Source organism: Nomascus leucogenys, chromosome 15, assembly GCF_006542625.1.
Source record: "Nomascus leucogenys isolate Asia chromosome 15, Asia_NLE_v1, whole genome shotgun sequence".
Lineage (NCBI taxonomy): Eukaryota > Metazoa > Chordata > Mammalia > Primates > Hylobatidae > Nomascus > Nomascus leucogenys.
The window spans coordinates 105021051-105048421 of record NC_044395.1 but is presented as its reverse complement, the minus strand read 5'-3'; the positions used below and the strand labels follow the sequence as shown (position 1 = coordinate 105048421).

Sequence of the window (27371 nt, the reverse complement as noted above, 5' to 3'; positions counted from 1 at the left end):
GCTGTCATAAAGATAAGCTCAACACGACAGTGCCCATTCCCCTCCTGGCCCACCATTAATTTTGTTAAGAAACTGAGTCCATTCAGTCATCCCCAAGTGGTGCCATGAGAGTGCAAAGGAGAGCATCTGCAAGTCAGAAGGAGCCACAGCACGGAAGCTGGACATGAAAGGGAAGGAGGATTCCCAGGACTAACAGCTTTCCCCTCACTCCAACAGCAACAGGAGGGGCGTCTCCGTGGCAACAAACTGCATCCCCAACCCCAACCTGCTCTTTTTTGAGTGGTCATGAGATGAGAGCCCACCAGCTGTGACTACCCAGATGCCATCTTGAATCAGGACAGGCTGGGAGCAGAACAGGACAGATACCATGCTAGCAAGGTGGCAGTAGCAGAAACCCCCAAACCCCTTGCTCACCAATGCCCATCCAGGCCCAGGAAGCCATGCTTCACCTGGTCCCTTGTGCACAAACAGGAGAAACACTGACCTAGGATTACAGAGCCAGGAGTTCAAATCCTGATTCTGCTACCCTGACTGTATGCTCTTAAGCAAGACCTTGCCCTGCCCTCAGCTTGACCACCGTGGCATGAAGATCTGTACAGAGCAGTGGTCCTCCATGCTAGCGGCACATCAGAATCACTAGCTTTAAAAATACCAAGGCCCAAGGCCCATCCCCAGCCCAATTAAGTCACAATCTGTGGGGTGTCAGAGGATAGATAAGTTAGTTCGGATGATAACTCCCCTTCTTTGGGGTTTTGGGGAGGCCTTGTCCCCAGGGGGAAAGATCAGAGATGGGTGAAAGAGTGGAACAGATTCGGTTCTATGGACAAAGCTCCCGGCGCCTTAAAAGCAATAGCACAGAAAGCCTGATTCCCAAGTGGACACACGCACGCTCTCGCCTGCTTGCCTGGAGCCAGGCTGCAGCCATAGGGCAGGCAGCACAGCAACACAGGCATGGGATCCAAACTGAGCAGCCGCCCGACAGCCTGACTAGACACCACAACCCAGTGTCCCCAGACACAATCCTGGCCCCTTTGAAGGCCCATGTCAACGAACCCTTCCTCTTTCATCTGGGCCCCTGCAGCACATTGTGCCTCAGTGCAAAAACTACACTGGAAAGGCACCTCTGTGGTAGGAGGTGTGAGCCCGGGAAGGGCCAGTGGGGGTGGGGCATGGGGTGTGGTGGGGCAGGGCTGGGTGATCCACCCTGGTACCCATTTCACAGTCTGACTCAAACTAGGTGCTCAGTACACAGGTGATGAACTGTAAGTGCTCAGCTGACCTGGACCCTGTGGCAGTGAGAAGAGAAGGCAGTCGGGGGTGTCAAGCTACCTCCCTGGGGCCACTTTCAGGGCAGGGTTGGATCAGCTGTGTGCAAGGAGGTTGGGGGCAGTGGGTGCTATTCTCCACACTGCAAGGCAGGGGGCCCGCTCGTCTCTGGGGCCTCTGTTCTGCACCCATCAAACGGCAATGAGAATACCTGCCCCAGCCCATAAGAGGGCGAATGCTAAAGTACTCTGGGAGGTGTGAACTGCTGCTCAGCCACTCTCTGATAGGAGTAGAGTTGGGCAGTGGAGCCACTGGGAAGGACACAGGAGCGTTCATCACATACTCTGTGCCTCAAACCTGTTTCTCCTCATTTGCTTAGAAAGTCTCTGAGTTTAAGACAGCACACTTCTTCTTAGGAAGTTGCCCTCTCTCCAAGTACAATCCCACCGCCAGCCTCAAGGCCCCATGGGTCACAAAACTGTGCAAATGCCGGCAGAGGGCCCCAGGCCCATGGTGTGACTGTGCCCCTGACTCCAGACATCTGAGGCTTCCTTCCCCTCCCACCCAGATCCAAATCCCCAGTCAGTGCTCCTAGGTCCCAGAGAGAGGCCACCAAGCAGATAACAAGGCATGTCAGATCTCCCACCCCTGTCCACAAACCCCACCAGGCAGAGTCCCTCGCACACGGCACAGACCATCAGCATCACGCTGGACCCATGGTTCTGGGCTCAGCTCAGCCATCCCTGGGTGACCCTGCCTGGGGCCAGTCTCCTGCCTCCTCTGGCTGGCATTTAAGGAAACTTCTGGTGCAAACTTCTGTCCCAAACACCGGAACAGGGTAAAGTTGACGCTTCAAAGTACTCAAACTTAGGCAGCAACACTGTCAAAAACTGAGCTGAAGACTTTGTCAGAGCCCTTTCTTCCATGGAGGCTGTTTAAACAACTGCTGGGGCCGCACTGGGATGATTCTCACACCACCCCTGCAGGAGCCTACTCTGAGGTGTCACAGTCCTAGGTGGGGGACATTCTCCTCCTCCTCCCTAGGAATGCTGCCAGGAGCCTGGGGCCCAGGTCCTCCAGACATACTGGCAAATGAGCAGCCCGAGGGGTCCCTGCATCCCAGCGGCCTGACCACATGCCATCCTCCAGAGCTCCCTGATGGAGGCCTAGGGGAAAAGGTGGGTCCTTCAGAGCTAGATGCATCCAAACCCTGCAAACGGCAGCCAGAAGTCTCCACCACTGGAGCTCCCATAGGCCCAACACACTCCCTTGGCTCCTTTCCAGAGGCCAGGCAAGACCCCTGGGACATCAGCAGAGCAGGGCTCACCTCATCCAGTTGGCTTTGGTCTCGTCTGAGCCATCTATGGACTTATAGCGGTTGTTCTTGTCCACAATCTGGAAGAAAGAGAAAAAGTCTAGGATGGGCCATTCTAGAGGGGTTCTCATGTCCCTGGGCTCCTTCCCAACCAGGGCCCAGGGCCTGGTCCCACCTGCTCCCTCCACCTCCCCCTGAAATGTCACCACTGCTACAGAACTGAAATGCAGGCTGGGTTCAGAATCTCTGCTACCTACCCTCCACCCATTCCCATTCTTCAAGAGACACTGGAGATCCTATTCTCCTAGACACACAAAGCCCTTCACAGGTGTTTTTGAATTCCTGGAAGATGGGAAGCAGATGGGACCATCTCCCTTCTCTGTCTTGATGGAATACTCAGCAACATGACTGACAGGGGGCTTTTCCACTGGCCTCGCATTGCAACTACAAAGGCTAAACCAATCCTTCTCTCCGTACAGTTTCTGTGGGAGACAGAGGCCACTGCTGGATGACTGAACATATGTGATTTGAGAGGGTCCCTCCTTTCCCCAACCTCTAAATGTTCAAGAGCCTCAGGGTTTGAAGCTGGGCTGCTTTCTCTTTTATTTCATCATCACTCTTTAATCAGAGTTCAGCTGGGTATGAAATTCTAGGCTAAGTTGTATTTTCTTTCAGCACTCTGAAGACTGCTAAAAAGACTGCCATCGGTGCAAAAGCAACAGCTATCAGTCTAATGTTGTTCTTTTGTGGATAATCTGTCTGTGGTAAATTTTAAGACTTTCCTTTTACTCTTGATTTTCTGCAGTTTTGCTATGTGGTTTTGAAGTGAAGATTTACTTTCCTGAAATTCTCCTTACTACTTGATGAACACCTTTCAACTCCAAGACTCATATCTTTTTCAATTCTGGAAAATTCTCAGTCATTAGGCTTTAGAGTACAGCTTCTCAGTCATTTTCTCCATTCTCTTTCAGTAGAATTTCTGTTAAACACATATGGCAAAAAATATTAGCTGGGCGTGGTGGCGGGCACCTGTAGTCCCAGCTACTTGGGAGGCTGAGGCAGGAGAATGGTGTGAACCTGGGAGGCGGGGCTTGCAGTGAGTCAAGATGGCGCCATTGCACTCCAGCCTGGGTGACAGAGCAAGACTCCATCTCAAAAAAAAAAAAAAAAAAAAAAATTATGGGAGTAGCTCAATATACCCTTCATGTCTTTTAACTACTCTTCCATATTTTTCTCTTTATTATTCTGGGCACTCTCTGGAAAAATTTCTCAGAACTCTCTTCTAGTCCACTAATTATCTCTTTGGCTGTGTCTAATCCAGGGTTTCTCCCATCTACTGAGGTTTTTCCAACTTTCTTTGTTTTCTTTTTTAATGAGTACCTTTATTTTGATGAATATTTTTCATTCCCAGAATTTTTAATTAGTTTTTTTTTCAGGTCCACCCTTTTATACATCCTGCCTCTTTCTGTTTCACAGTGACATGTTCCTTCTATTTCCTTTCTAACAGCTTTATTGAGGCATCATTGACATATAAGGTACAACTTGATAAGTTTTGACACATGAGCTAGATCAGGGTTGGTTCCCTGAAGACTTGGTGAAGCAGAACCTGGGAGAACTCCTGGGAGATGGGAAACAGATGGATAGTCACCATGCCTAGACTCCTACCTAACCTAGTGCCATTCATAAGCCTCCATCGTTCTCTTCAAAGCAGCAGAGAAGCCCTTTATCAATGTAAATCAGATCATGTCCCGCACCAGCTCAAAATGGCATCCACTGCACTTACAATAAAACTCATATTTATGGCCACAGCCTTCATACCCTACAGGCCTGCCCCCCAACTTACCCTGGGCCTCTCACTTCCTTTTCACTTTTCTGCAGGCTTGATGCCCTGAGGGTGAGCCTAGAGCCTCTTTTATCTACCCTTAAAAATAACAATAATCATGAAATATTTCAAGCATTCAGAAATTATAGAGAAGAATGCAGCTGACAACCCTGTGCCCATCAGCTAAAGCCAACAAAAATTAACACGAGTTATATTTGTCTCAGGCCTCTCCCTCCTTTTGCTTCAAGAAAATGCTGAGATGCAGTGGAAGACCCTCTCTGCCTCCAACTTCTTCTCTTTCCTTTCCTCCCTCCAAGAGTAACCACCATCCTGGAGATGGTGGGAAGCCTTCCCATTTTTATGACACAAGGACTTTTCAAAGAGCAACATACAGGACTGTTTGCACGTGTGTAAAGTTCACAGAAATGGCACCCAAGTGAACATATCCTTTGTTAATTTTTTCCCATGAAGCTTTGAATATGTGGTCCCTTCTTAGTTTTGGGTCTCAGATTATGTGAGTTTGACAGAAGAAGCCTTTCCTAGCCTTGACCCTAAAGGAAGTTCTTCCTGACCACACCTCATCCCTGGCCTATCATGGCATTATCTGTGTTACATCATCCTGTAACTTCCCTTTAGAGCCCTAATTGCACGGAGCATTTTGTTGATATCTATCTGTCGATTTGGTAACTGACTGCCTCCCTGGCTAGACCGTAAGCTAATGAGTGCAAAGCACGTGGCTGCCCTGATCACAATGGTGGCCCTGGTTCTTAACACAGGGAGGGCATGGCACATGGTGGAATACTGGTTGAATGACAGAATGATGGGATAAAGAGCCTTTGAAGTAAAAAGCAAGTTAAAGGGAAAAAAATTGGCTAAGTGTGATGCTCACACCTGTACTCCCATCACTTTGGGAGGCTGAGGCCAGAGAATTGCTTGAGGCCAGGAGTTTGAGACCAGCCTGGGCAACATAGTGAGACTCTGTCTCTACAAAGAATTTTTTTTTTTTTGAGACAGAGTCTCGCTCCATCACCCAGGCTGGAGTGCAGTGGCGCATCTCGGCTCACTGCAAGCTCCGCCTCCTGGGTTCAAGCTATTCTCCTGACTCAGCCTCCCAAGTAGCTGGGACTATAGGCACCTGCCACCATGCCCGGCTAATTTTTTGTGTGTTTTTTTAGTAGAGACGGAGTTTCACCATGTTAGCCAGGATGGTCTTGATCTCCTGACCTCATGATCCGCCCGCTTCGGCCTCCCAAAGTGCTGGGATTACAGGCGTGAGCCACCGTGCCCGGCCTCTCTACAAAGAATTTTTTAAAAAATTAGACAAGTGTGGTAGTGCACGCCTGTGGTCCCAGATACTCAGGAGGCTGAGGCAGGAGGATTTCTTAAGCCCAAGAGTTTGAGGTTGCAGTAACCCATGATTGTGCCACTGTACTCAAGCCTGGGTGACAAAGCAAGATCCTGTTTCTAAAAGAAAAGAAAAGAAGAAAGAAAGAAGGAAAGAAGGAAGGAAGGAAACAAGAAAGGAAGGCAGGAAGGAAGAAAGAAGAAAAAATTATAAAATGTTGATTTTTAGTAAAAATGAAATGAGTGCTATGCTGGAACCAGCTTATACTGACTGAGAGCCAACTGTTAAATGTTCAGGAATTTTGTGAACCAGTTGTTAAACACAGCCATTATTGAAAAACTAAATGATATAAACTTACAATTCAATAAATGATATATTTTTAAAAGGCAATAAATACTCAAAACTTAAACACTCCCAATTATTTTACTACATTTGACTGACGATTTTCTATGCTCTTGAGGGTACTGGCCTCTACTGTAGCTGCAGAGTAGAAATACCACACAATAGTTGTGATGGCATATTTCTTCCCAATTGCACATTCAGTGATTTCATGCTAGTAGCTTGAAATCAGCCATGGGGGGAGCATTTACACCATGGAAATTGGCACATAGCCTCACCATCACCATCACCATCAGTTGTAAACATCTACCAGCACACCATTATGCATGTTTACATGAGCATACATAGTCTAGGAGATACATATCAAAATCTCAACGCTCATTACTCTGGAGGGGAGGAAAGAGGGAAGCAGGGATGCTTTTGCTTAATTTGTCTATAAGACTATACTAACTTTGTGTTTTAAAAATCTCAGAAAACTAAAAAGAGAAAACATGCAACTCAAGCTTCGCCTTCCATGGCAGTTTCCCCAAGTGATGCTCCAGTCTGCAAGGACCCTCCCCTGGAGTCTCAGAGAACCCTGGATTTTATCATAACACTACTCCCCCTACATTATCATTTCTGATTGCTCCCCTGTCTCCTGGGGGAAAAGAGAAGCATCTCTAGTTCCTACAGCCAGTAGTAGGAGCACATGGAGGGTAGTAAGAGCCATGGAGCCAGAGGAATAGGCTAGAATTTCAGCTTCACTGCACACGAGCTGAGTGGCCTTGGGCAGATCTTTGCTGACCATGCCTCAGTTTCCTCATCTATAAAATTGGATAAAAACCAACCTTGTAGCACTGCTGTCATAATGGAAGTAGAAGACACTCAGTGAACAGTCACTGTTAGCATTGTGATCATAATCGGGATTATTAAGAGTTCAAATATTAGTTATTACTAATTTGGGGTGGTGGGAGGCCTGTGGGTCAGCACTGAGTTGTAATCAGTCTTGGCAGTTTCATCTGGACAGAGAGGACTGGGTGAGGGCTGTGAAGGACATAGGAACCGCCTGAGACCACTGTCTGCTGGGTTCAGGTCTAGAGCTTTTCTGACAGGTGTTTTTGGCTTATCTTTCCCACCAATTGGGATTGTCTCAAATCAAGCATTTATTCACTCATTCATTCATTCAACCAACAAACATCATGGAGGGAGTGACCACAGTGACAGGCTCTGGGGATAAAATGTTGACCCAGGCAGTGAGTGTCTTTGCCCTTAGAAAGCTCACAGCCTAGCGGGACACAGAAGAGAGGCCACTGTGATATGGCATGGCCAGTCCCATGGTGGGGAATTATGTGGGATTATGGGATCTCTGAGCTGGAGCCCTGGACCTAGGAATCTATTGAGGACCTTTTCTGGGGACATGGAGTCTAAGCTGAGATCTTAGAGAAGAGAGAGATGGTGCCCTAGGCAGAGGGTGCAGGGCAGGCAGGATCTCGCAGGGCCTGTGGACCACGTTACATGCCACTGATGAGCCCAGGCCATCCTGAGTAGAGAGCAGGCTGTGGGCTTCCTATTCTGGGACTGACATGGGTCCAGGAATGACAGCAGGGCCAGATGCTCAGGACCAGCCCCCCAGAAGACTGGTCTCCCAGTGTCTTCCCTTGCCTTATCCCTCAAGGTCAACTCCTTGGTCCCTCTGAACTCAGTACTTTGGACCAGCCCAGAAGCTGTGAGCATTGTGATACAAGGCCTTTGATAACCCGGAACCAGGGTGATAACCTGGGGAACCCGCATGGTGAGAGGCTCCCTTAGCTTGTAGAAGAAGAGGCCTGAGAAGGCAGAGCCATCATCATCAGATGTGGGAAGGACGACCATGTCGTGGGGACAGGATGGTTAGAACCCACATGCATCTAGAGGGATGCAGGCCTGAACTCAGCACAAAAAATGATGGTCTAACATGCAGAAGAGTCCTAAGATAGGACAAGAACCTTGTGAGGTGGTGAGCTTCCTGTTACTGGGAGTGTTCAACCAGAGGATGATTTGCTAGTAGGGAGGCTGAAAAAAGGACTTCCTCACTCAGTGGAAATCTGCCCTAAATGACCTCACAGTTCTGTCTAAAATGAAGATTGAGAGATGCTCATAAAAACAACACAAAAGCATGGAGTTTGGCCCCCCGGGCGAAGCATGGTCCAGGTGGATCCACATGCTATTTTAGACCATGGTAATAATTAATAAAGACAATAAAAAATAAAGCCTCATTAACAGCTACCACTCATGGAGTACCTTCACTATGTCAAGTGCTTTGACACACTATTAATTCTCACAGCTACTATGATTATTCTCCTTTTACAGATTGGAAAACTGAGGCTGAGGGCTGTTGGTAACTTGCCTGAGGCCACAAAGGAATTTTCCACATGGGAAGCTGGAGTTTAAACTTGGGTCTCTGACAGTACAGTCCATGCTTTAACCACTTTGTAGAGCAATGGATGTTAGCCCCAAGATTTTCCTAATGACTCCATTAACCATCTCCAACCATTCCTGAAACCCAGAATCTACCAGGACTCTTCTGGGCCCCTCTCTGAACTTCCAGCTTTGCCTCTGAGCAAATCTGCTATCTGCAGGTTGGCATTTTAATAGGGAAGAATGCTCTGCTTTGCAACAGAATGTCTGTCTGCCCCAGTTGAAGATTCACTGTTGGGCTCCTCTAAATGGTGTCATGACCAGATGCTGCAGAGATGGATTTTCGAAAACCTGATTTGTTTGCAACTTTCCAGGAATTCATTGAATCCATAAAGCATTCGTACTTCAATCCTGCATTTCTTCATAGAGCAAAGTAGTTACAAAAATGACTGGTGAAGCCATTCACAGTTGATGAAGCGCTTTGGCATACTTCAAATGTTCCTCTCCCAAGCCCCAGGAGGCAGATGGCATCACTTCTTTTCTCTAGCTACTCCCCAGCCCAGCCAACTGAAGACTTGACAGATAGAGATAACCTGAACTTGAACTTGAACTCTGGCCTCTGCTATGGCCACAGACATGGAGTAAAGAATACTCAAGCTAGACGAGGGCATCTGAGATTATCCAGGTCCTAGGTTTCTAACCTGTGTCTGGGAAAGGCGGCGTCCCTTAAAATGGGTGCAACATTTTGTGAACATTGGCACGTGAGTATAACTTCCTAGGTGATTCAAAAAAGCTCAAGAACCATGATTTAACCGCCCTAATTTAACTGATAAGGAAATGAGAACTTCCTTTTATTAATCCAAAACTTCCTTTTATTATTATTATTATACTTTAAGTTCTAGGGTACATGTGCACAACATGCAGGTTTGTTACATATATATACATGTGCCGTGTTGGTGTGCTGCACCCGTTAACTCGTCATTTACATTAGGTATATCTCCTAATGCTATCCCTCCTCCCTCCCCGCACTCCACGACAGGCCCCGGTGTGTGATGTTCCCCACCCCGTGTCCAAGTGTTCTCATTGTTCAATTCCCACCTATGAGTGAGAACATGCGGTGTCTGGTTTTCTGTCCTTGCGATAGTTTGCTCAGAATGATGGTTTCCAGCTTCATCCATGTCCCTACAAAGGACATGAACTCATTCTTTTTTCAAATTTCTTTTCAGTTTAGACTGCTTTTTGAGGTATGACTGGCATACAAAAAGCTGTATGTATTTAATGTATCTAACTTGATGAGTTTGGAAATAAGTGTACACCTGTCAAACTGTCACCACAAACTATGACATAAACATACCCATTACCTCCAAAAGATTCCTCCTGCTCTTATTATTATTATTATTATTGTGATAATACTTAACATAAGATCTACCGTTTCAGCAAATTTTTAAGTATGCAATACAGTAAACTATAGGCTCTATGCTGTACAGTAGATCTCTGGGACTCACTCATCTGCATAACTGAAACTTTATACCCTTGGACTAATATCTCCCTATTTCCCCCTTTCCCAGCCACTGGAAACCACCGTTCTACTCTCTGTCTCTATGAATTTGACTATTTCAGATTCCTCCTATAACTGGTATCAGGTAGTATTTGTCCCATGTCTGGCTTATTTCACTTAGCATAACATACTCCAGGTTTACCCATGTTGTTGCCAATGGCAGAATTTCCTTCTTTTTAATGCTTAAAAAGACTCTGGAGATCTGGTGAATGAGGCATGTTGACAAACAATCCTAAATTCCACATCCAGGTTTTGTATACTTTGATTTCACCTCCCACCCTTAACCATTCCTGAAACCCACCTGACGATAACTGTAGATACTAAAGCTGGCTGTGATCTCCTCATCACATGCTAAGTACTAGGCATGCAGCAAGCATTAGTATTTACAACAACTCATAGGGGTGTGTTCCATTAGACTGTGCATCCTCATTTTATGGATAAAACCACTGGAGCTGTGAGAGAACAGGCGAGCAGCCCAAAGACACATTTCTCGCAAGTGGTAGAGCCAGGATCGGAATCCAGGAACAGAGCCTATAAGCAACTCAGACAGCTCTTCCCTTCACAAGTCCTTCTTTTCTGCCTGTAAAAGGTGCCAGGACTATGGACCAGCCTCAGGACCAACCACCCGCTACCCTGACCACACACAGCCTTGCTCTTCTTGGTAAGGAGGCAGGCTCCTGGTGAAAGGCAATAGCATTCTGAGTACTAGTTTGAGCCCTTGGGGAAGAACTAGAGAAGCAGCTGTCAAGCAGACTGGCCTGAATCCCATCTCTTAGTTATGCCTCTTTATGAATGGTCTTGGGCAAGGGTGAGAGAAAGATCCAGGAGTATCTGGATCAGGAGTTTGCTGCCTATCTAGCGGGCAGCAAAAATGTAAACTGGAATGAGCCAGAGAGAAATTACATAGAAATACACTTTAATTATCATGCTGCAGACTGGAAGAGTCTTCCAAGTTAACCTGGCAGAAGAACGTAGTTAACAGGGCTGACATGAAAAGCACCCCATGGAGCTGTTAAGTACACAATCCGCACATCCATCCTGGGTAGCTCTCCCCAAATAACCGCTGAAATGAACAAGAGATAGAAAAAAAGCAGAGCAAAACCCTCACGCTTCACAATGAGGTATCACTTCACATCCACTAGGATGGCAAGAATAAAAAAGTCAGAGAAAAACAAGAGTTGACAAGAATGTGGAGAAATCAGAGCCCTCATATACAACTGGTGGGAAAGCAAAATTGATCAGCTGCTTTGGAAAACAGCCTGGCAGATCTCCAAATGATGAAACCTTGAGTTACCATTCCACTCCTAGGTATTATGCCCGAAAGAAATAAAAACACGTGTCCGCATGGAAACTTGTACACAAATGTTTACAGCCAAAAGGCAGAGACTGTCCATCAATGGATGAAGAGATCAAGATATGGAACATTATTAGGCCATAAAAGGGAATGATACGGCCAGGTGTGGTGTCTCATGCTTGTAACCCCAGCACTTTGGGAGGCCAAGGTGGGTGGATCACTTGAGGCTAGGAGTTCAAGACCAGCCTGGCCAACATGCAAAACCTCATCTCTACTAAAGCACAAAAGAAAAAAAAAAAAAAAAGCCGGGCACACCTGTAATCCCAGATACTTGGGAGGCTGAGGCAGGAGGATCACTTGAACCCGGGAGACAGAGGCTACAGTGAGCCAAGATCGAGCTATTGCATTCCAGCCTGGGTGACAGAGAGAGATGCTGTCTCAGAGAAAAAAAAAAGAAAGAAAGAAAGAAAGAAAGAAAGAAAGAAAGAAAGAGGGAACGATACATGCTGCCACACAGACGAACCTTGAAAACATGAAGCGAAGTGAAAGAAGCTTGTCACAAAGACCACATACTACATAATCTCATTTATATGAAAGGCCAGAATAGAAAAATCTATAGGGTCAGAAAGTAGATTAGTGGTTGCCTAGGGATGGGTGGGGGTGAGGGGTTGAAGATGTGGGTTAAGGGGATTGGAAGAGGGGAACGACAGCCAGAGGATACAGGATGTGATGAAACTGACTGTGATGATGGTTGCACATATCTGTGAATATAGTCAAAATCACTGAATCATACATTTTAAATGGGTGAATTGTATAGCATGTGAATTACATCTCAATAAAGCTGCTAAAAAATAAAATCTGCCAAACGTTCATTGTTACCAATCAAACAAGGAGAAGGGAATGATCTTATGTCCTACATATCCTATGCTTGAACAGTGACCCCTAAAGAAACAGGTTTCCATGCGAGTGGGAAGACCAGCAATGGGATGCCAGGAAGGCATTCTAGATATTCACATCTGAGGCCTGGAGATGATGAAATGGAGACCTAGTTAAAAATCCTGGCCCCATAAATGACCTGTATAACCTTAGATAAGTAACATGGCCTTTTAAGCCCCAGTTTCCCAATCTTTAAAAAGAAGATAATAACTATCCCACAGTGCTGTTGTGAGATACACAAATCATTTAGTACTCAGTCAACAGCAGCTATTATTGTTGTTATTGTTGTTCATCAACCCTAACTAGCATCTTCGGAGGATCCACTGGGGTTTGCTGAATTAGGTTCAGACAGCCTAGTTCAACAGGAGCTCTCCTTGGGGAATTTTCAAACACCAAGAAACCCCAAATCCTCCGCAGCAAAGCCAGGAAGTTTACTAAAAATTAGTGTCTCTCAAACTAGGGTCTTCGGATATATTCTCAGGATCTGAATGTTCTCTCTAAGAATTTTTAATTCCAGGTTTTCATTTTAAAAAATCAATATGCGGGAATCCTCATGAGATTTCTGCACCCGCAAGAGTACTGCATTTATGGCTGAGGTGGCATCCGTGTCAGATTGAATCCCTGGCCCCAGCTCTTCAGCCATCCGTACCACCTTTTGCCACAGGATTCTGAACTAGACTGTTTAACAGGCAGCCTGCACTTCTTTGCTCCTTGACCTTATATTCAACTGTGAAATTTATGTAGCCAATGAGATATTAGCAAACATGATATAAGCAAAGTCTCGAAATGTAGAAAAGCTTCCCCAGGGAGCCCTTCCTCCTTCAGCTGGGGCCCAGAACAGACATGCTCCAAGTGTCTGGAGCAGACCTGGCTCCAGAGAGAGAAGCCAAGATCCCCCAGCAGCTGGAGGCCGGGCAGCCCAGCAAGCCCAGCTATGTCAGCCAAACTGCAGCCAACCAGCAGATACACAAGCAGAAATGAGGAACGGCAGCTGACCAGCAGATACGTGAGCAAGAGTAAATGATTGTCGTTCTATGTTAGGGCTCAGCAAACTATGGCCTGTGGGCTAATTCCAGCCCACCACCTGTTTCTGCATGGCCCACCAGGCTAAGAATGATTTTTAAATGGTTGAAAATAAATCAAGAGAAAAATAATATTTCACGATGTGAAAATTATATGGAATTCAAACTTCAGTATACATAAATAAACTTTTATTGGAACATGGCACACCGATGGCCGCTTTTGCACCATGAGGGCAGAATTGAGTCATTGACACAGACACTGTATAGTCTGCAAAACCTAAAATATTCACTACCTAGCCCTTTACAGAGAACACTTGCTGACCCTTGTTCTATGCCACTGGATTTTGAGGTAGCTTGTTTTACCCCAACAGTTGACCATACAACCCCAATTATGACTACTTGCTATGAGCCAACAAAAAAAGAACAGATATAAACTTAATATGCAAATGTTGCCCTCCAGCAAAGAAAAGGCCAAGACACATCATGGCAGTTGCAATAACAAAGATAGATGGGTGTGATGGCACACTCCTGTGATCGCAGCTACTCTGGAGGCTGAGGCAGGAGGATGGCTTAAGTCCAGGAGTTTGAGGTTATAGTGAGCTATGATCTTGCCATTGCACTCAGCCTGGGCAATAGAGTAAGTTCCCATTTCTAAATAAATAAATACATACATAAATAAAAGATTTCCCAGTGTTTCAAATAGAGACAAACAGTAGGAAAGTAAAGATATCGCACTGCACACAAAAGTACAGGCATTCCAAACTCCAAAGACTCTTGCTGTGTCTCAGTAGCCACTATGATATTCACCTTATAAACAGCAATTTTGTTTCAGTGACACATCATCAACTATCCCATTAGAATGACTTTGTTAATGTGTATTATGTTGAGGTTTTTGTAGTTAATTTTATGTGTAAACTTATTTTAGCTTTACAGTTGTTTAAAAGTTATAAGTACAAGACACTTTGTGTTTACCAACCTTTATGTTTATACCTTTTTAAGTAACATTAAAATAAAATTAACGTAACATGAAGACTCCAGGAACATTAAAAATCACCTGAACTTAACACTGTTCAGGTGTGAGAAACACAGCTACAGTAGAATGGACTGGAAAGCCAAGAAACAGAGGAGGTCAGGTTAAGAGCTGGTCTGTACTGGAAATATTATACAGATTCAGAATAATTTTTCATGTTCTACTTTTGCTCTGATACAATAGATGTACAGACTTGGCTCCAGCCAGTACTGGTTCACGAGCATATTACATTTTCCCGGGGAAATCTTTGGTTTGGTTTGTGATTCAATAACTAAACTACCAGCACTTATAAAACAGCTACACAAGCTGAGCCCATTTAATGCTTCTGATATTCAGAATCTTTGGATTGAGGTATTCATTTTTACTCCCGGAAAAGCTGATATTGAATCAATAGTGTTTTATGATCCATTGCATCTGAGAACACAAGAAAAGTGACTTTTACTCTAGTCTCATCTTCCACTTTTCCTTCTAAGCACACTTGGTACCTCTGTTATACCCTAATATTAATACCATCCCCACCTGACTGTTACGTGTGTGCCCCAGGGCCTTTGTAAATTCCATGACCACTGCTATGCTGTGTTCCCTCAGCTTCTGACATGGTAGGACATTTGCATCAACTCATCCATCCCTCCCTCAAAACCTAGTTTGGCTAATGAGAACACATGGACACAAGGAGGGGAACGTCACACACAGGGGCCTGTTGGGGGGTGGGAGGTGAGGGGAGGGAGAGCGTTAGGACAAATACCTAATGCATGGGAGGCTTAAAACCTAGATGACGGGTTGTTAGGTACAGCAAACCACCATGGCACATGTATACCTATGTAATAAACCTGCAGGTTCTGCACATGTATCCCAGAACTCAAAGTAAAATAAAATAATAATAATAATAAAAAAAAAAAAAAAAAAAAAAAAAAAAAAAAAAAAAAAAAAAAAAAAAAAAAAAAAAAAAAAAAAAAATAAAAATAATAATAATAAAACCTAGTTCGGCAAGGACACCCCAGTAGCAACTGCACACCTACCATTCAGAGATTTTGGCTCCTAAACACCGTTTCCCGCTGAAAGGAATCACAGCTCCTAAGACAGACAGTGGGAATATCTTTTCATGCCAGAAAGTAAGGAAAAAGTGCTAAAATAATGACAGGGATGTGTGGAAAGAACAAGGAGCCAGTTTGAAAGCGTTCCCACTGGCCAAATATAGGCCAATTTAAACATCAAAATGAATAATGACAGACATGGATTCCAACACATTGAATAAAAAAAGAATTCATGTTCATATGCATACTAAAAATAGCTTTAAATGAGGATTGAGTGGGGGTGAAGGTTGAGTGCTATTTTTTTTAAACAGAAGAATGTCAAATAATAAATGTAGAAGAGAAAAAATAGAAAAATCATTTTAACCATGAATAATAATTGATACAGACAAGAATCATCAATAGTTGTTAAAATCATTGAGTAAAAGACAAGACAAACTGCCACCAGGTGCCTCCTGATGGCACACCATGAGAAAGACCTAACATTGCTTGCACCAAAAAGCTGTAATCGGAATCCACCATGAAGAAAAAATCAGACAAATCTAAACTGTGGAATATTATGCAAACAACTAGCCTGAACTTTTCAAAAGTATCAATATCATAAAGAGAAAAAACAACATAGGGGAGACTTTTCTAGAATAAAGGAGACTAATGAGATGTGACAACTAAATGCAATGTGTGATACCTGCACGGGTCCTGGATGGGAAAAAACCACAAAGGATGTTACTAATGGCAATTGGGGAAATCTGAATATGAACTATAGCTGAGACAGTATTGTGTCCATGTTAAATTTCCTGGGTGTAATCATTATATGGTGGTTAGATAGCTCCGGGGTCAGCCAACTATGGCTGTAGGTCAAATCCAGCCCCCACCATCTGTTTTTATACAGCCTGCAAGCTAAGAATGATGTTGCATTTTTTTATGACTAAAAAATTATTTTTATGTAATTTTATTTCTATGACTTTCAAATTTCATTTGAAATAATATGAAATTCAAATTTCAGTGTTCATATAAAGTTTTATTGAAACATAGCAACACTCATTCATTCACATATCGTCTATGACTGCTTTTGCAGTGCAATGGCAGAGTGGACTAGTTATGACAGAGGCTGCACAGTCCATAAAGCCTAAAGTATTTACCAGGTAGCCTTTAAAAAAAAAAAGTTTGCTCACCCCGGTATAGAAGAACACCTTACTCTTAGGAATTTGGCTGAGGTGTTTAGAGGTAAAGTGTCATGATGTCTCTGTAACTATATCTCAAACAGTTCAGAAAAAAAAAAAAACAAAAACAAAACACACAAAAAACAATGTGTGGCTGGACGTGGTGGCTCATGCCTGTAATCCCAGCACTTTGGGAAGCCAAGGTGGGCAGATTGCCTGAGCTCAGGAGTTCGCGACCAGCCTGGGCAACACGGTGAAACCCCATCTCTACTAAAATACAAAAAATTAACCAGGCGTGGTGGTGTGTGCCTGTAGTCCCAGCTACTTGGGAGGCTGGGGTGGTAAAATTGCTTGAACCTGTGAGATGGAGGTTGCAGTGAGCTGAGATCATGCCACTGCACTCCAGCCTGGGTGACAGAGCGAGACTCCATCTCAAGAAAAAAAAAAAAAGTGTGTGTGTGTGTGTGTGTGTGTGTGTGGTGTGCGGCGCACGCATGTGTAGGTGGTGTAAGTGTAGAGACAGAGATAAAGCAATGGGTATAAAGTGCTAGCAATAGGTGAATCTAGAGGCAGGTGTGAGGGTATTCATTACACTATTCTGGCAACTTTTCAACCGAGTTTGCAACTTTCGAAATAAAGAGTAGAAATTAACAAGCAAGCATGAAAAGCACCTGCTCATGCATACTCACACACTGCACGCCTACCCTGTCTCAAATGCCCCTTTTCTTTCTTCTTGAACAAACCTGTTACTCCTCACTTCTCTGAGCATCCCCGAACTTGCTAACACCTGCCTATCCCCACCACGTCATGGCACTGCAACTGTCTGCTTATTTCATCTAGCCAAGCACTCAGGGTCTCTCAGATGCTATTCTAGAGGATGTCCCATGAGCTCTGGCACGTCCAATTTCAAGTTTTAAAAGAAATCGTCAATTTACTACAAAAGCTGAAATGGGAAACACTAAAACACCATTTCACATCTGCTTCTCCCCAGAACGGAAGCAGTCTGGCAGGTGGGGAGGCTGCCTTGCATGGAGTGGACAATTCCATCACACAGTGTCCTTTCTATAAGGGCCCCTGGGATATCTATCTAGCATCAGCCCCCAGAAGGGCGGACCTCCTCAGGAGCTCCCTGGTCCTTTTCACATTATGGACAGAATGTACCAGCTAGTCTCCCAGTGGCTGCCAGATTTGGAGCCTGTATAGCTAAAAGTGCAGATAGAGGTCATTATAGTATGCATTTTTAGCTTCATTCATGGCTCCACTTAGGGTGTCCACCCTTGTTTTCCTTTCTTCTTTCTCTCTCCGAGTTTTAATATGCTATTGTGGTATATTTTATGTACACTGCTAGGCTACCCTAAATCCTTTCTGGAACAAGCCAAGGTCTGAATGAAAAACTCACATAGAAACTCTGTGCTGGTGGCCGGGTGCGGTGGCTCAAGCCTGTAATCCCAGCACTTTGGGAGGCCAAGGCGGGCCGATCACTTGAGGTCGGGAGTTCAAGACCAGCCTGACCAACATGGAGAAACCCCGTCTCTACTAAAAGTACAAAATTAGCTGATGTGGTGGCGCATGCTTGTAATCCCAACTAATTGGGAGGCTGAGGCAGAAGAATTGCTTGAACCCAGGAGGCGGAGGTTGCGGTGAGCTGAGATCGTACCACTGCACTCCAGCCTGGGCAATGAGAGCAAAACTCCATCTCAAACAACCAAACAAACAAAAAATCCTATGTTGGCTTCCACTGTCTTCTGCCTCTTTACCAAACCACATGGCTGCACAGCACCCCCAAATGCCTCATGCCAGCAGCATGGTTCCTGGCCTGCAGTGTCTGAGGGTAGCCTGGGTGATCTTGGCAATGAATTACAGCATTTATAATTTCCAATAGGATGAAAAAGCAGAGGAAGGGGCATGTCTTTCCTAGACAGGCAGAGGTGAGTGTCCAACTCCTGCCAAGTCAGCCAGGCCATGAAGGAGAGTTGTGGAGTGGAAATGGCCATTTGGTCCATCATGACACAGGCCCATGCCTTGTACCACTCTGCCCAAAGTCAGACCAGCTTTCCTCCAGGTTAAGCAAAGACAAAGAGGGAACTTGTGCTGGGCAGGAAGAATGAGTAGAATAGAGTCTACCCAGGCAAGGAGGTAAGAAGAGGCGTGCTAAGTAAGGGAGGCTAGAGGGCCAAGAGGTGGAATGAGAGGGTAGGTTCTGGAGTCAGACTGCACAAGTTTGAACCCCAGCTCAGTGACTCACCAGCTGTTTAGCTTTGTGCAGAATGACTCATCCTCTCCAGGCCTCAGTTTTCTCAGCTGTGCAATGGATGGAATAATACCTATGTCACAGGAGCGTTGTTAGGATCAGATGAGATTATGCTATAAAGCACTGAGCACAGACCCAGACACATAATAAGTACTCAATAAACATTAACAGCTATGCTTGTCATGACCACCACCATCATTTCTACAGAGTAGAGTGCACATACTGAGGGAGTGTGGAAGGAAATGTGTTGTGCTGAATGGGGGCCAGAACTTTTGCAGGCAGGCAGAAGGTCCAAAGAAGATGATATCCAGTATGGCTTTGGGACAGGACTTGACAAATGAGGGCAGTTTATTTAGGATATGGGGCTTCCAGATATTGGTCCAAAAATCAGCACCACTGTTCACCCCACCTTCCCCGTCCTCTCCCACCATTCGGCCTACCCATCAGCTGAGCAGGCAGAGCCATTCCTCACGCCTGCTTTTCCCCAGTGGAGGCCAAAAACCCATGTCCAACACACACATACACACACCACACACACACACACACACACACACACACACGAACTTTTCTTGAGCCACTTTAAGCATCTGGTGGCTCTAGGCCTTCAATGTCTCTCACCTCTTGGGTTCCCAAAGGTCAAAGCCCCCATAGGGCCTTGCAGCCTCTAACCACTGCCTTCCTGTGCCCATCTGCTGGCTGCTGGCTGCAGTTAAGGCCCTAGGAAGAAACCTCAGAGGGAATAACCTCCAGGCCACCAGTCCCACCACCTGAACTGGGGCCACGCCTACTCATGACTGGTGGAGCTAGTCTAGAACCAGGTTGCAAACACCAGGGCCTTCTATTCCTCCTTTCCTCTCACCATAGACCTGTGCCAGGCAGCCAACCTTGGAAAGTTCATCTGCTTTAAAGATTCTCAATTTTCCGTGGCCGGGCTGTCCCAAGGTACAGACTCTAGCAGCTGCAGAAAGGGATCCTAATAGCCATTCCCTGGACACAGTCCTAGATTTTTTCTCCTGCAATTTTCCAATAGGCTGTGAAGCCATAGGCTTCCTCTGTTGAACTTCTATCCATCCTTCAAGACAAGATCCGTCTCCAATCTGCCCTGTTGAAACCAATCCCCCTCTCCCTACTGCTACAGCCCTCTGCAGCACTGTGGTCACCAAGCAATACTCTGCCTCTGTATTACTTGGTTGGGAATAAGCTTCCTCCCCTCCTATCCACCATGGCCCCTGCTCCTCATAACTGAACCACAGGCTCCATAAGAACAGAGAGCAAACCTCATGCATCCCTGTTATCCCTAGAGCTCCCTGCTCAGGACCTAGTGCTCCGGAGTTGCTCTGTGTATGTGAGGCTGGGTTGAACCTGGACACATAACCAAAACTGGCTCAGTGTAGCTATTAACTGCTCCACCCCATTAGCAATGTCTCCCAATAAGGGAAGTCCTCACATAGTGGAGGGACACTATCTTTGAAGAAACCCAAGGTCTACTGTGGACCAGCTATGGGAGTCCTGTGTTTCCTCATCAGAACAAGAGGGGCAGCAACCCCCACCCTAGGGACTGTTTTGAAGATGAGTATGAGATGCCAGAGGTGTCCAGTATGCACCTGGCATATAATAATTGCTCAGTGGGCAACCAGACTTTTAAAACAAGCCATGCACCCTTGCTAGTTCCCTCTCCTCACCTCCCACTGACACCTTAATCCGCGGCAATCTGGCTTCCGCCCATGAGACTGCTCCTGCCAAGGGGGCCAAGGAGACTTCCTACTGTCTCCTCCTACCGCTCCACGCCTCTTCAACTCCTCTCCCTCCAAGGATTCCTTAAACTCATATTCCAAAGGAAATGCCTCTTCTCTCCTCCTCAAGCACCTTTTCTGTAGGAAATGCCCTCCCTTCTCCGGGCTTCAGCTGTATTAATTTATATACTTGGTTTTCCCTGTCATCCCAGCATCTCTCTACTGCAGAGCCACAAACACCAGAGTGCTCTGGACAGCTCCCCTGAGCACCTCATGGGCACCATGAACTCTACGCATCCCCAGCAGAACTCACCTTCTCTGATCTCCTCAATTTCAGGCCACCTCACTCCACCTCCCTGCACATTTTAGTAGATGTCCCCCCACAAACACAAAAGCCTCCTATATGAGTTTCCTGTTGCTCCCGTAATAAACTGCCAATAAACTGCCAAAACCATAGCGGCTTAAAACAACATCCATGTATTACCTTATAGTTCTAGAGGTCAGAAGTTCTAAAATCAAGGTGTTGGCAGGGCCAAGTTCTTCCGGGAAGCTCTGGGAATTAATGTGTTTCTTTGCCTTTTCTGGCTTCCAGGAGCTGCCTGCATCCCTTGACTCCCGGCTCCTTACTCTATCTTGAAGGCCAGCAGAGCAGCATCCTCCAATCTCTTTCTCTCTGACTCTGAGCCTCCCACCTCCGTCTTATTAAGAGGCGAGATTACACTGGGCCCACCCAGATAATCCAAGATCATCGCTCCCATCTCAAGATACTTAACTTAATCACATCTGCAAAAAATCCCTTCTGCCATGAAGATAGTATATTTACAAGTTCTAGGGATTAGGACAGGGACATTTTTGGGGGGCCATTACGTGGCCCACTATACCTAACTATCTCTATCTGCTCTAATCCTCTGGGCTAACCCTGTAGGGACAGAAATGATGCTGACCCACCCCCTTTTTTTGTCCAGTGTCTCCATGTGAACCCTGTGAGGTGATGTAAAAGGTTAGGAATCATGCCTTATCTCTACTCTACACTCAAGCACTTCAGCAGAACCCCTCCCATTGGCTTTTTGAGGATGCTAAAGTCTTTCTAATGAACAAACTCTCTTGACCACACACCCTCCCACCTCACTCTTATCTTTCTCCTCCACTTCTGATCTTATCTGTAACCAAACTTCTAGGAAATGACTATGCCTGGTCACCTCGATGCTAATCAGGTTCCACCCCCATCACTCTCCAGCAGGGTTTCTGCAGATAACTCTTTGTTATGAGGGACTATTCTGTCCATTGTAAAATGTTTACAGTAATCCTGGTCTCCAATTGCTAGATGCCAGCAGCTTACCCCTACGCTGAGCTGTGACAACCAAAAGGTCTCTAGACATTGCCCAGTGTCCGGGGACAGGAGGCAGGGCTGCAAAATTGCCTCAGTTCAAGACCCACTGCTTTCTACAATAGCTCTTGCTAAAGTCACCCATGGCTTCCCTGGTAGTAAATCCACGGGACACTTTTCAGTCTTTCTGGTTGGTTTCTCAGCAGCACTCGGCAATGACAGCCATTGTGGCCTGGAGAACCTCTCTTCTTCCCTGACTTCCAGGTCACCCACTCTCCTGGTTTCCCTCCTACCTCTCTGGCTGCAAACCTTCTCTGTCTCCTTTGCAGGATCAAGCTCCCCTTCTAGACCATGAACTGCTAAAGTCCCTCAAAGCTTGGTCACAGGCCTTTCCACCTTTCACTCAGCACACTCTCCCTAGGTTCTGCACTCCACCCCCACTCCCCCACTGACCACCCATGCACAGTTGACTCACTAAGCAACATCTCCAAGTCTCTTCTCCAAGCTTCAGACCCATATATCCAACTGCCTACTTGACATCACCACTTGGATATCTTGTTGTTACTCCAAACTCAACAAGTCCCAAACCCAAATCATGATTTTCCCCTCAACCCAGTCCCCTTCCAGCCTCCTCCATTTCTCAGAGAAAGACACCATTAACGACCTGTTGGGAGACTGCAGATGTCCTTGATACCTCCTGCTCCCTTCCTTAGGCCAGTTAGTCTAAGTCAGAGCTCTCCTCTCTGATACAGTTCACAAAGCAGTTCATTTGGCTCCATGTCTTTGCCCCAACCCTAGCCCAGTCTTCCACCATTGCCAACTACAGAACTCCCACATGCTCTACATGGGGAAAGAGGTGTGGGTACCCATTCTTGACCAGCACCCCTGAGCTCAATCAGTTCTCCAGGCTGTAGCCAAAGTCATCTTTTCAAAACATAAATGTGACCAAGTCACTCTCCCAACTCCTACATTCTTAAAAGGACAGATGTCCTAATTTGGTCCACTGGGCCCTACAAAATCAAGCCTCCATCATCTCCAGGCCCCTGTGTGTGCTGCACTCCAGGCACACTGACCTTCATCCAGTAGCTCAGATGTACCATGCTCTCCTGCCACAGGGCCTTTGCTCTTGCTGTTCAAGGCATCTGGATGCACCTCTCCAATCTTCACCTGGTAGGCATTCACCTCCTTCAATCACAGCTCAACTAGCAGGAAGCCTTCTCTGACCTCCACCCATATTACCTCCCCTGGTTGTTCACTTTTTCCCAGCCTCACTGTTTCTCCATCACCCTCAGAGTTATTATTTGACATGGATTTGTCTTAGTCTTTGATTAATTCTCTTTCCCACAGAGAACTCCATGAAGGCAGGATTTATCTGATTGTCTTATCTGGCCCACCACTGTATTTCCAGGGCCAGCCCAGTGCCTGGCACAAAGGAGATACTCAAGAAGTGTTTTTGTAGTGAATGAGGATCTTCTTACCCTCTAGAATGCTTTTCTCTATTACCCCACACTCCCCTATCTCTGTCTAGTAGCTCAAGCTTGATTCCTTAAAGTTGCTTTGGTAACCCTTCCTCCTCATACCCTTGAAAACCCCTCTTCCTCATCTTTGCAACCCATCTATCGATAGTACCCTGTGTTGCAACTGATATCACACGTGTACTTGCTTGTTCAATGCCTGTCTTCCTACCAGATCGTCTGCTCCCTGAGGGCAGGAACCATGTCTGTCTTGTTGAAGGGTTTACCCCCAGCATCTAGCCCAGAGCCTGATATTACTGGTTTGGAAGTGGGAAGTCATGCTCTGCATCCCCAAAGGCCAGGTCCGAGTCACCCACTTTGGAAGATCGGTTGGCTCAATACCGCCTAATGGTCCACCAGACACACACATGAGGATTCATGGGGAAATTGCCCTGAGTTCTGCTTGGTGATTTCCTGATCTGCTGACTACTGCCAGGTGGGTGCTCTCAGCATTGCCCTTGGACACCAAGCGTTGCAGCCACTCAGCCGGAGCTAGGGGATAGCAAGATCCATCATCGACAGGTCCAGAAGCGATGCTAGAAAAGCTCTGGGGCCAAGCTGGGCCAGTATGGCTCCCCCTGGTGGTTTCCTTCCATGTTCCTTGGCAACCTCTCCCATGAATAGCCGAGGGCACACTCACCAGCCAGGAGAAGAAGCCAGCTGATTTGTCCTGGGTGGAGATCTGCCCCTCATAGGGGCCGAAGATGTGGCCCTTGGGGATGACCTCGTTTACACATCGCACGTCACTCTCTCCACTAGTGTCCTTGACCACCTCCATGCCCTGTGGGATGGTGAGTGCTGCCCGGTCTGGGATGCCCACGGGCACCGGTGTGTCAGACACAAACACCGGGGGGCCATGGTTTGGGCATTCATCCACGAAGTACTCCTGGCAGGACTCACAGACTGGAGGGATGGAAAGAGAAGGGAGGGCCTCAGTTGTTGCAGGGAGGTAAGACCCCCATGGGGGAGGTAGAGGGGCTGACAGGAGGCCCACTCATGGACAGCCAGCTGCAGGCCCCAGGGTCATCAGTAGCAATAACCCATACTCTCCCTGGGGGCTCCAAGAACAGGCCTGCCTACGTCAAGGCCAGCAGCTCCCTTTGTCTCAAGTTTAAAAAAACTGGAAGAAAGAGCATGGCTTTGGAGTCCAAGTGCAACTGTACTCCTTTGGGCCAGAGGACCTGAGGCGCAGAATACTTAACCCTCACCAAGACTTAGTGTGCTATCTGGAAAACGGGGCCAACAGTAGCCACTTGGATGGCTAATGATGATGACGAACCAAGGCCTGGACCTGGGCCTGCTATATTGCAGGTGAGGACCTATCTTAGTGGCATTGCTGCGAATTCCCTAGCCAGGAATGGGGTGATGGGGGTGAAGGGAGGAGCAGCCTAGAGCCCCAAGCTCCACTTACACCAGAAGTCCACTTGCTGGAAGCTTTTGGGCATGATGAGGTCGCGCTTCCCCTTCAGTTTCTTGGGCTCAACTTCCATGGGCGAGGAGTCTGGTCTCCTAGAGCTGGCCAGGGCAGAGGCCCGCAAAGAAAGCAAAGAAGTCATCAGAGAGTGACAGCCCAGTGGGGACAAAAGCTGGGGACCTGGCCAGGAGACCGAGAAGATGTGGGGTGGGCAGAGGAGTCCCAGCCGGCCTGCTGTTTAGTGCAGGAGGTGGTAGAAAAACTGGAGGATTGAGATATGAGCACAGACCTCCCTAGGCCACTGCTTGGATTTTTCTAGAGCCTGCGCCCAGGAGCTGCCGGGAGCAGGGTTAGGGAAGGTGGGCAAGGAGTGAGAACGTTTCCCAGGGTTCCCAACCAACCCAGCCCAGGCACCTCCCACTCCCACTTCTCCCTCTCCAGTTCCCACACAGGGGCCTCACCAGGGCTGGCCATACTCCTGGTCTCGGAGTGGTGAGCAGACCTCCGTCTTCACCACCGTCACCATATCCCCCACGGCTGCATTGGTCTGGGCCAAGCACTCCTTCATGTTCTCGGTCATTCTGTCCTGGGACGCAGGAGGTGGGACCAGCACAGGAAGAAGATCAAAGAAACAGGGGAAGAGGAGTGAGTGGCGGAGAGGGCAAGTGGGGGTCTCGCGGAGTCTGGTTACCCTCCCTGCCATCCCCAGAGGAAGCACTTGAGAACACAGACAACAAAAACAGCTGTAGCCCGGCCAAGAGGAAATGCCATTTCTATCCTGGGCTGGTCCTGGGGACGACTGGAGCCACCAGCCCCATGGGGTCAGGGGCCTAGAGCAGCTCAGGCCAGGAGGCCGCGCTGGGAAGCACAGCCTGGACCCCCAGACCAAAGGGCAAAGGGCAGGAGGATCCCACATGAGCCTGGGCGCAAAACTGCAAAGGGGAGAAGGGAGGGTTCACAACTCAAGCCCAACTTGGGCCAAGGGGTAGTGGGCGGACCGAATGGGCCCTCAGCGCCTGGCAGGGCATCCCCTCACCCTGGGACTGCTGGGAGCACAGCCAGGCCCCTTTGCCAGCTCGGAGCAGGTACAGGCAGGGCCTGGGGGCGCTGGCGAGGGCCAGCCAGGGCTCCAGCCCCACCCCACTCTCTCAAGGGGACACTCCCCAGCCCGCCGCTTACCGCCCTCCACCACCGCGCCGGGCTTCAGCCCCTCCCTCGGCACCCCGGGGTCCTCATGCCAAGCCCGGGGACACTCTTCGGGGCCAGGGTGGCACGCAGCTGGGGCTGGGACCGCGCTGGGCCCCGGGACTGGGCGAGCGAGCGGCGTGTGTGACTCACTACCCGGGGCCCCGCTGGCCACACCCCTGCTCCTCGGCTAATCAGCCCCCTGCTCCCCACCGGGGCCCCAAAGCCGGCGGCGGCGACTGGGAGGGGTGTGGGGAAACGTGACGGCCTGCCCCCTCCTCCGAGCCAGAGGGGCCGGGGGCGCGCGGTGGGGAAGGGGAGGGCTGCCCCGGCCGGGCGCGCCGCCCCCTGCCCCGTGGCCGCCCCGATTCGGGCCGGTGTGCGCTGCGGCCGGGGCGGGCGCGGGTGGGCTCTCCCCCTCTCGCCAGCCTTCCCGGCGGGGAGCTCCCTGCCCGGCCCGACCCGCCCGGCCCTGCCCAGCGCCCGCCCCCCGCCCGCCGGGCCCCGGCATTCCTTGCGGGGGCATGTGGCTTCTTGCCGGCCCCGGGGGCACGCAGTTGGCTGGCGGCCGGGAGGGGGGCGCGCAGGGAGCGGGAGGAAGCGGGCGCCCGGGCGGGGCGGCGGGAGAGGGCGCCGCGGGGGGTCGCTCCCGGTCGGGCGGTGGACGCATTCCAGGGCCTCCCACGGGGGCCCGGCGCGCACTCGGCCCCGGGGGGGCGCCAGGGCTGGGCGACAGGGCCGCGGAGGCCAGGCGGGTGTCCCCAGCCTCCGAGCTGCCTTGGTGTGGCGGCGACGACAGGGCCTGCGCTGCCACCGGTGAGGACACTGAACACCCGCTCGCTCAGCCGCGGCCGCACCTGCACCGCCCGGGGCCCCTGCCACTCTACTGCCTCCTGGCTGCGTTATGCCAGGGACTCCCCGCTGGGTGCTCGACCGACCTCAAAGCCTGTGGGATGGCCCCCTGCCACCTGTGAGAGCGCAGGAATTGGGGCCTGGAAGATGTCAAGCGACTTGCCCAAGGTCATGCAGACCACGCCCGATGGCTGCTCAGTAAATTGGAAACTGGCTGAACCCCCACATTCAAGTGTTTCAAGTTGGCTTCACCATGCAGTATCCTCAGTCCAGTCCTCTACCGAACAATCGCTGGGATCACCCTTAAGTGGGTTCAGGTCCCAGCTCAGAAGTCCAGCTGCCAGGTGGGAGCAAGGCCCTGTGGATTTGTGAAGAATCCCTGAACACCTGCTGCCCTGAGGAACTCTCACTGGGATGGGTAGTACCCCCCACCATACATCCTGGGGTGGAGCCTCAGTGGTTAGGTGCCTGGGCACTGGACAGGCACTTCCTGAGTTCAAATCCCACTGATGGGCGGTGTGATCCTAGGCAGGTGTTATGGACCCCACTCCCCTTCATATGTTGAAGCCCTCAGCCCCAGAGTATCTATTTGCAGATGGGG

At 48.3% G+C, this 27371-nt stretch overlaps 1 protein-coding gene across 2 annotated transcripts in view; it reads right to left on the bottom strand.

The window, feature by feature from the left end:
- Positions 1 to 27371, bottom strand: part of PRDM11 (PR/SET domain 11) — an 88148-nt gene that overhangs the window by 27798 nt on the left and 32979 nt on the right. For both annotated transcript variants that reach the window (XM_030829398.1, XM_030829399.1), the window contains exons 2-5: positions 25195 to 25319; positions 24731 to 24834; positions 23960 to 24222; positions 2594 to 2661 (exon numbers count right to left, since the gene is read on the bottom strand). In XM_030829398.1, the coding sequence (XP_030685258.1) occupies positions 2594 to 2661; positions 23960 to 24222; positions 24731 to 24834; positions 25195 to 25313 (554 nt within the window). In that variant the 5' untranslated portion in view covers positions 25314 to 25319. The remainder of the gene's footprint in view (positions 1 to 2593; positions 2662 to 23959; positions 24223 to 24730; positions 24835 to 25194; positions 25320 to 27371) is intronic.